Source organism: Cyprinodon variegatus, unplaced genomic scaffold (genome assembly GCF_000732505.1).
Source record: "Cyprinodon variegatus isolate N-32 unplaced genomic scaffold, C_variegatus-1.0 Scaffold1213, whole genome shotgun sequence".
NCBI lineage: Eukaryota > Metazoa > Chordata > Actinopteri > Cyprinodontiformes > Cyprinodontidae > Cyprinodon > Cyprinodon variegatus.
In genome coordinates, this window is record NW_015151666.1 from 172,564 (window position 1) to 182,931 (window position 10,368).

General features: G+C 36.1%; 1 protein-coding gene across 1 annotated transcript in view; it reads left to right on the forward strand.

The window, feature by feature from the left end:
• Positions 1-10,368, forward strand: part of scarb1 (scavenger receptor class B member 1) — a 47,746-nt gene that overhangs the window by 6,548 nt on the left and 30,830 nt on the right. The window contains exons 2-4 of the mRNA XM_015401366.1: positions 1,694-1,854; positions 8,692-8,833; positions 8,915-9,118. Of these exons, the coding sequence (XP_015256852.1) occupies positions 1,694-1,854; positions 8,692-8,833; positions 8,915-9,118 (507 nt within the window). The remainder of the gene's footprint in view (positions 1-1,693; positions 1,855-8,691; positions 8,834-8,914; positions 9,119-10,368) is intronic.

Consider the following 10,368-nt stretch of genomic DNA (forward strand, 5'->3'; position numbering starts at 1 on the left):
TATATATATATATATATATATATATATATATATATATAGTAAAAGCTAATATGGTAAGCGATGACATCTGACTGGTTGAGCAGTTATCTCCTCTCTATAGCTCAAACGGTTGCACAACTGAACTTTGCCAGGCCACATGCAACACGCTTAGTGTGAGCTTATTCCCAAAGTTCATCTTCACAACCTCATCAGTAGATTGGAATTGTGGACTCTAAAACTTTTGTCTAAATATAGACTTATAAATGTATTAGGAAGGTTTTGTGTTTTAAGTTATACAATCAATTGGTAATATTCCTCAGTTCAAGGGAGGTCAGGTCATCCAAAAAAAAAAAGTTACTTCAATATATAACCGTTTTATTATACAGAAAACACAACAAAAATGTAATACTTTATTTAGTTTATAAGAATGGGGGAAAATGATCTGTTCTGGCTAAAACAAAGGATTTAATTAACAGAATAAACTGGAGCAAAGTGCTGGGAGGGTTTCAGGTTCAGCTTTAGCAATAAAAACCCATTACATTACAGTTCCCACCAATAGATGGACATTAAATAACTTTGAGCCTTCCCTTGAAACATCTCACAGTAGAGTCAGTAAGCTAAGCATCAGTCTAACCTTGCAGATGTGTTTCTCTTAAGCTATTACTTTTTGTGTAGGAAAGTAAATAAAACAATCATTTCCAGGTAATAAAAGCGAAAAATAGAAAAAAAAACAAAAAAAAAAACTAATAATATATTTTCCACCACATTTGGCCACTGTTAGTCAGTTTTCCCACTGATTGATTTAGAGAATATTTGCAGTCAGGAATATTTCTTTTTTGTGGCATATTTGTAACATTTAATTATTTGAAAGATCAGCTAATAGACAATGATATTTCTAGGAAATAAAGAAGTAATAAATACATTTATTTTATAATCTTTTCTCACAGCAATAGCCGAACAAAACACCCTCCATTTTTCAGCATTGCCACTGTTATGCAAGCCTTTATTCTCGTAATGTTACAACTTTATTCTCATAATTTTGTGACTTTATTCTAGTAATTTTACAACTTTATTCTCATAATTTTACGACTTTGTTGTTGTAATATTATGACTATTCTTGTTCCAACCTTATTCTCGTAATTTTATGACTTTATTCTCTTAAGTTTATGACTATTCTTGTTGCGACTTTATTCTCGTAATTTTACGACTTTATTCTCATAATTTTACGACTTTGTTGTTGTAATATTATGACTATTCTTGTTCCAACCTTATTCTCGTAATTTTATGACTTTATTCTCTTAAGTTTATGACTATTCTTGTTGCGACTTTATTCTCGTAATTTTACGACTTTATTCTCATAATTTTACGACTTTATTCTTGTAATATCATGACTATTTTTGTTGCAACTTTATTCTTGTAATTTTATGACTATTCTTGTTGCGACTTTATTCTCAAAAAAATAAAAATAAAAATCTCTAATCTTAAAACTCCGTCGTAGGTCTGGTATCAGTTTCAAAACACCAAAGTATACTGGTTCATTTTATGACCAGTTGTTTTCAGGAGCACTAGAATGGGAAGTTACAGATCTAGCGCCCCTAGTGGCCAAATGTTACATATTGTCGCTATTAAGAAATAATGTGAGTAACAATAAAAGATCAAGCTGAATTGATTGAAATGTTAGTAATGACATTTTTTTCTCTTTCTGTCCTGTCAGAACACCATCATTGATCCAAAGAATGACCTCTCCTACACCATGTGGAGGGACCTCCCGGTGCCCTTCTTCATGTCCGTCTACTTTTTTCACGTCCTCAATCCTGAAGAGATCCTGAAAGGAGAGAAGCCCATGGTGGAGCAGAGAGGACCTTATGTGTACAGGTATAACACTCCACCTCTCCACGCCTCGCTCTTACACCTCTGGATGCTTTCCGTCCTCCATTTCCATGCTCCAGTTTTAATCAGGTGGAAGAAAACAAAGCAACCTTCAGCATGTTTGGGTTTATTTATTAGAACATGTTTAGGCTGGAAAGGAACGCAGTGTTTTTCAGCCTGCTCCCTGCCAGCGTCACTGCCAAAATACAGATTAGTTCTGCATGTTGCTTGCTTGACATGCAGCCTGCAGCAACTAAACATGTTTTATGCTGAATGCTTGCGGAGTGAACAGGTTTATTCTAGAGGTTTACTCAGTTTAACTGTAGGTTTCTTTGTATTTCTTAGAGATGAGCTTTGTATTTGACTTTCTGTTGAGCGTGGCCCAATCTGCCTGGTGTGAGATTAAAAACAAGCCGTTTATTTTGAAACAAACGAGAGCGGCTTGTGTGACCTCAATTTCTGCTGACTGAAGCGAGTGACTTCCTGTCATGCATGAATGAGACATTTTTTTTATTTAAAAAAATGATCCTGCTGTTTTTTTTAAGTCATTTAACATTTCTTAAAGGAATAACTTTTCTTAAAGAAATTTACAGCAATAATAAATTTCCTGATATGTCAGAATTTGCAAATAAATTTGGATAAACTGTTTCTAGAACCCTCCAGGTCCTGTTGCCCCTGGTAACGGTCCTCTATCTGCTCTATGCAGAGGACATCCCTGCCTGTCTGGAAATATTAGTGAATTAAATCTAGTTCTGTAGCTTTAAATGCAGCAGGACAGCCAGTGTTAGGACGTGCTTTCTTCATTTAGAGATAACTGTGGAGTGAATTTTGTTACATTATTGTTCTACACAAAAAACACATTTGAATTGATATTTAAAAAAATGTAATCCAGAATTAAAACTGAAAAATATTTTAATTAAATACATTTTGGGGAATAACTTTGCTTTTTTTTCCTTTCAGATTTAGTTTTTTTCCACAAAAATTAGTATTTTTTTCAAATGTATTTTTTAAAACTTTTTGTTTTATTTTATTTTTTTTTACAAAATTTGTATTTTCACCTTTTATTATAATTTTTTCTTAGATTTAATTTACAAATCACTTTCTCTTCACTTCTGGGAACTGTTATTATCTGGACTTGAGGTCTGCAGGATGTTAGCAGCAATATTTTTGTAGGTCAATGCGCGCATTGGGCTTAAAGTGAGGAGAATGTGACATATAAAACAACATTTAAAAAAGAATGCAGTTTTTGAAAACAAAAAAGCAAAATATAAAATCTGTAAAACTAAAAATTAATTAATAAAAGACATTTTAATCTCTTGCGACAATATGATGAGGATATTTAAAAAAAAAGCATCGGAAAAATATCGGTATGGGCAGAAACCCAAATTCTGTGAACGGATCAGAAGTGAGAAAATGTAGATCGCTGCATCCGTTATCTTAACTCTTGCTGTCAGGTTCTGTCCAAGTCTGGCACGGATGGGAAAGTGCAACAGAACTGGAACAATGTGTTTAATCAGTAAATTGAAAATTGTAGAAATTGACTGCTCCTTTATGACATAATGAGCAGGAAGCTTTATATACAATAGATGTCTTTAACAAAGGAAACCACAAATGATTCTAAAAAAGCTCCTCTTACATTTAAAAGTGGCTCCTGATGGCAGACATGTTGGTTTCTAATTCAGACAGTAGGCAAATTAAAAACTGAGCATTGAATCAATCAATAAGCCTCTGATTGAATTATCTCTGGCTTAAGATGACGTGTTGTGAATTGGCTCTTTATCAATAAAGTGAAAAACTGGAATTGAATGAGGTACTCTGCAGATAAAGTTAAACTACATCTTGATTGATTTACTCACGGCTCTGGAAGGTTGGGCTGTTTTTAAATGGCTGTTTGATTGGCTCCTTATCAAAAATCATTTGCAAATCTTCAGACTTGAGCCGCCGGCGTTTTAAGATAAGGCACCAAAAAAATAGTAATAGTCTCACAACTCTGCCAAAAAAAAAAAAAAACGTCATAAAAATGGGCCAAAGTGTTTTCATTTTCTTTCTTGACTCTGGACAACAGATCGAGAATACAGAGAAAGCAATAAGTTCAAATGGTTTCTATTTTCTGTTTTTTTCATATATCATATGTCAAATTCGTAGCACAGCTTAGCGGTTTCTTTCTGAAGAGGATATAGTTAAGCTGGACAAAAACAAAAAGCTGAAATGTAAGTCTGAAAAACTGATGTTAGGGGACGATCTTTTATTTCCAGGTGGATCATGTAAATAAGTGGTTCTCCTAACTGTCAATCATTCTGGTGACATGTTTACGTAATGCTGTCCTACGTGCTCGTCCCGTTAGCTATCTTTTCTGTGCATGCACACTTTCAGGCATATATCTGTGGTGAGCTCCTGTTATTATCCTGTTATAATAGTCTCTAACTAATAATAATAAATTATTACTTTTTTAATTTAGTGTGGGAATAATAGTGAACACAGTCAGATAAACACAAATCGAATGAACATTTTGCCAAATAAAACAAAAAAACTCGCCATCAGAGCCAACGATCCTTCACACGCCTATGCAGAGAGAGGGCTTCTGCAGACGGGCTGGGATTAGACCTGGCTGCCGTTAGCCTTGAAGGTCCGCTGGTTGCAACGTTTTTTTTAAATTACACATTAAATCGGTAAATTGACCATATAGTGATACTTTTACTGAACAACAGCAACAGAAAAAATAACTTTTATCTTAATACTCTGAGCTCTGTTAGCGCTCCATTAAAAGCTGCCGCGGTGCATGCTGGGACAGCTGTCAATCTCAAGAACGGACAAGTCTGCTCTGATGCATGCTGGGTAAATAGGGAGGGGCGAGAACAACATCCGTTCTCAGTCTTCTTGTTCTTGTGAATTGGAACAGTACTAGGGCTGAGGCTGATGATGTTTCACAAGCACAAGAGAACACACAAGTACACATTTGGAGAAACGGCCAAAGTGGCTACGAAGTGTATGAGAATAAAGGAAAGGCCTCAGAAGAGGCAGATATATCCCAGAATGCTTTGTGCAGACAGTTCTCCTCACAAAGCATTATGGGATTTGCTGTCACAGCGGCCAGGTGTCACTACCCGATCCGTCCAGGAAGCATGATCCGTCCTGCGCATGCCCGAACAGAATAATAAGATCCGGATCGCCAAAAACATAACGGTACTGAAAATACTTTTTTATATACTTAAAACATTAAAGAATGCTAAACTACATTGTATAGAAAATATTGAAGACTTTTCTGGAAGAAATGGATACGTTTTACATTCTCTCCATTGTATTGCGTGACGTTATCATCGGACATGTAGTCACATAAAGTCGTATGGAAATAACTGTTCCAACCATTGCATCTGTTCCAACTGTTTCTCATCTCATTTAGCTACTCAAATTAAGGATAAATACACTTAATTTAAAGACATTTTTACTTATTTCTAGACTGTTTTTCTAGTGTAGTATCTGGTATTTGATAGTTTAATGACTGTTTACTGGAACACTCGAAAAACAATCTAGAAATAAGTAAATATTTCTTAATTTAAGTGTATTTACCCTTAATTTGAGCAGGTAAATGAGATAGTTTGCCAATGGAATGAGTACTTTTATTCTTAGAATAAGATAATTAGATAATATGCACTTTAAATAAGACAATACAATTGTGTTTTCTTATTTTAAGTGTAAATTGTCTTGTTCCATTGGCAAAATGTCTCTTTTACCTCCTAAATCCAAGAACAAATTAACTTTTTTAAAGAAAAAAGGACCTAACTAGATTTAGATTTCTTCCAGTGAAGGAGAAATGTCTGCATTTTAATCAGGATTTCGGTTTTATCAGGCCTTAGGGCTGCTGGAACATGTGTTCAGAGGCCTTTATTAACAGTCAATATCGGAAAATATTTTTCTTAAATTTTTTGTTTTGTTTGATCTATTTTGAAACAGGCTTTTTTTTTACTTAACAGAGACTCCTGGACAGGTGTTGAAACGTTTTCAGAAAATAGGCGGTCGGCCTCATACCAGCCTGATTAGCTCGGACCTGAGAGGCTAAATCCTTTCCTCTGACTGCCGTGCACTTCTACCCGGATGTCACTGAAATTATAGAACAATGGTCTTGGGGGTCGTGACCCAAGTGGGCACTGCAGGAGGCGTCGTTAACTTTGGCTGAAGAAAATTAAGATCTCCTTTGATTCATCTAAGATATATTAGGTATAGTAAAATTAGCAAACTTATGGAAATGAGAAAAAAAAAACTTTTAAGTGTTGCCCTTAAAAAGGTAACGAGATGCTGATATGAAGATGTTTTAACTGTGAAGTTCTCTTTAGTTTATATTGGTCATTGGCCATTAGGTCATTATGTTTACCAGCAGAGATATTTATGGAGTAAAAAAAGAAAAAAAAAAGAAGTTAAACCAAATATGTGATTGCAACATCAAAATGATTCTTCATTGATTTGTTTAGTTTAAATTGGGTCCAAGGTAATCATCCCTCCATCTTACTGGACTCCTAATCATTCTTACTTCCTTTATAATCTTATCTTCTATCATCTTTATCGCTTGAAAGAGATTCTGCGTTCTAAATGTACTTTGAACCACAGACTTGAAATCTTTTTCACCATTTCAGATGTTGGAGTATGGAGTAAATTTTTATCCATTATTTTTGCAAGCAAAGAACAAGCTTTTAAATAGAATTTAAAAAAAATAAATGTAATCTATGAGTAAAACTTAAAAAAGCCCATTTAAAACCCCTCAAGCCCGGAGGCTCTTAGGAGAAAATTCTAGTTGAAAAAACATCTGTGAATTAAAGCAAGTACAGCTCCCAAACTATAAATTGGAAATACAATTGTTTGTATTTGTGTGACAGAAAGGCATTGAGGAATATTGTTCAGGTGGAACCACTATTTAAAATGTCACCATGTCTGATTTATAGGTGATTAAACAAAGAAAAAAAAAAGAAAAATATTAAGCATTACCAATTTTCTTCCCAAAATAAACACTTCAAAACCGCATGAAACTCCATTTGAAACTCTGGATGAAGCCTCTGACTTTATAGATCTGCATCTTTGATATAACTGAAGCAAATTTGGACTGAATAAGTTGAAACATGTTTGTTCCACCAAAGTTCTAGTGGACAGTGTGCTAGGCGGAAATGTGCAAAAACGCATTTTTCCACTCATTCAAAGGGAATCTGGTCAGACAAATATGCTGATTTACTTTATTGGAGACCATCTGCATAAGACAAAGCCTTTGCTCCTAAGATTTAGCCGCTGTTTCATTGGAATTTACCAATGATATCACCAAAGTGAATACAAAATAAAGATAACAGAGCAGGCTTATGTAAGGCATGCCGGGTACTAGTGTTGCACCGATACAGTAGCCTCGTGAGACCATCCTGATCTCGCGAGCTTTCAAGGTTTCACCCGCTAATCAGTCTGGAGACTCTCCGTTAAAGAAAATTTGGAGCCGTTCACCAAATGAACGTCCAATCAGCGTTGGCTTTGAGGCGGGTTGAGGTGTGACGCAACGAGAAGCGCGGCAGTTCAGTCTAAAGAACATGGCGGCTTCAGCCGATGAAACTAGCGTTAGCGTGGCTATCGAGCAAGGTTTATCAGAATTACACTGTATTTCTTCACTGAAAGAAGAGCAAAACACTGCTCTGGAGGCTTTTCTCAGAGGAAAAGATGTTTTTGCTATTCTCCCGACTGGTTTCGGCAAGAGTAGCCTGGCTTGTGGTTGTGTTTTCTTCGTCGCTCTGTTAGTACGTCATATGCTTCGTTGATCTGATTGGTTTATCTTGGCCCGTCTATCACCAACATAGGCCAATCAGCTAACCAGTATTTTCGCTCCTTCACAAAATTACTTCAACGGAAGGTTTCCAGATGGATATGCGGAGCAAATCCATCTGGCGGAGTCAGGTTACCGATACAGTATCAGGCGGGGCGCTGATCCAGCACTAAAATGATGGTATCGGTATCGGCGAGTACCAACAAATAGGGCACTGATAGTATTTTGAGAGCCAAAAGATTATTCAACTATTGTCACCCATTCCAGGTAGGCAATAAAAAGTTCTACTGGATTCACTTTGTATTAGTCTTTTTCGTGCTTCACAAAGGTAGCCAGCAGGTATCGGTATCTACCAATACTGCACAGCCAGGTATCGGTATCGGGGGCAAAAATGGCATTGGTGCAAGACTACCGATTACATCATCTGAAATGGTCGCACAATTAGCGCCGACACCTCCTTGGAAAGGTCTGAGCCTCTAGTTTCCATTAGGGACTGTAGCTAAAAATGAATACCTGCTGTTGCATTACTCTCGCAAAGTCACGTGGAATTTAAAATCTTATTTTTTTTGTTTACACAGCTATAAAACAGAAAGTACTTGTGAAAAAATAATTTTGAAACATGTTTTAGAAATATCAAAGCCCTATTTGAAAGGCATGTGGATGAAACACCATGTGACTGCGTTTTGGCCATTTCTATAAATGGATGAACCTCAGCTGGTGTCAGTTGGGCCCTGTCCGGTCTTTGCTTTTTACTCAAATTTAACATCACTTATTATACATACACAGATTTTATGTTTTCAAATAAAACTTTTTAAATTATAATTTTCAAATAGTTTAATTAGATTTTTGTTTTTTCTAAAATAGTTTAATTGAATTTTAAAAAGAGAAACAAGGCTTTTATAGCAAACAAAGTGGTATGAAAAAATTGTTCTTTGTATTATTAAAACAAAGCAGTGCAATGCTCTTTTTTCTTTTCAATTTAAAAACATGTTGGTTATGTTTATGAATAATGGAATAGAGAATTCCCTCCATATCTTGTCCTTCCTGTGTTTCAGAAAACAGTGTCAGAAGGAGAACATCACGTTTCACCCCAACAGCACAGTGTCCTACAAAGAATACAGACAATACTTCTTTGAGCCCTCCATGTCTGTAGGGAACGAGTCGGATGTCATCACCATCCCCAACATGTTGGTGCTGGTATGAGAGAGAGGATACGCCAAAATTTCAAGATGTACCTTTAGTTTCTACCTTTTTCTTAAATGCATCCTCCTTTTGTAGGGTGCAGCGGTGATGCTGGAGGACATGCCCTACGCCGTGCGGCTGCTGATCAGTGCCACCTTCAAGACTTTCAAAGAAGGGCCCTTCCTGACCAAGACGGTGGGAGAACTGATGTGGGGCTACGACAGCGATCTGGTCGCGTTCCTCAACAAATACCTGCCGGGGATGCTGCCAGCGAGTGGAAAGTTTGGCCTTTTTTCAGAGGTGATTTTATAGATTTTTACTCGTTTGTTATATCTTTGTTAAAACAGACGTAAACTATAGAGATCTGTCCTTTCCTTATCTCTCCCCAACCAATGCTACCACACCCCAGCTGGTCGACACTAACTGGCTGCAGTGTTCTTTGGCAGAAAGCAACTTTATCATTGAATCCCAGCCATGGAGTGCTCTGCTATTGTAGCAGAGGGTTTTGTTTTTCTATTGTTTTTGCAGTTCCTACAAACAGCTTTTTTAGTTATGTTTCAATTATGAAAGTAGGAGACTCGAGCCTTGGGGTCCTCCATTTCATTACAAGCACTAAAGTATACAATAATTGGCCCAAATGGAAATATTCATCCCTGACCTGCAGGATTTAAAGGATAATGCCTCAAACTGCCCTTTTTTCAGCCAGTGGTGGGACTTGATTAAAATGTTTTATTGAGTGAATCACTGGGTCTGTGATTAATTAATTACAAATTAATCAAATCATGTACTGTTGATTAAACTGAACAGCCTTTTAAATTCGCTGACGCCTTTTGCTTCTTAATTATTGAAGAAATAATCATAGCAGGACATCAGCGCATGTATATATTTATTATAGTAAATAAATATAACTTTTTGAATCCAGATGATATGATTGATTTTGATAGGCTGAATGAAAATAAGTAAAACATAATGTGTGTTTTTTCACAAACGTGTATGTATAAAACAAGAACACCAAGATGAAGTGAGTATAAGAAAAGTTAATCTTCAAAAGAGTGAAAAGAAGCTAATTATTGTTTAGTCCCTCAGTCATTTAGCAGTTTGACAGAAACTATTTATTGTGATTTTTATAGAGTGCATTCAGAAGTTTGTGCTTCCTCATAAATCAAAGGAATAAAATGACATGGGATGTTAAGTGGCAGTAAATGCTTGTTAGCTGTAAATATAATCTATGCTGAGTGATAAAGAACAAGATCCTGAATGTTAGTCACAAAGAAAACTGCTGCATGCGCGCATGTAATGATCCCACCGCTGCTGCTATGGTTTAAATTGGTATGATTCGCAGATAAGGCGTGGCTAGCTTTAGATTCCTCAGCTCTTGTTTCCTTGAATGAAAATATGTATTTTTTATTTGATACAGGGTTTCAGCGGGTCATTAAACAGGGTTCCTGTGGGTCCTTAAAAAGTCTTAAAGGAATAGTACACCCAAAACATGATTAGCCTTCATTTTCTACTCACCCCCATGCTGAACAACACTCTGGAGTACTTTTTTG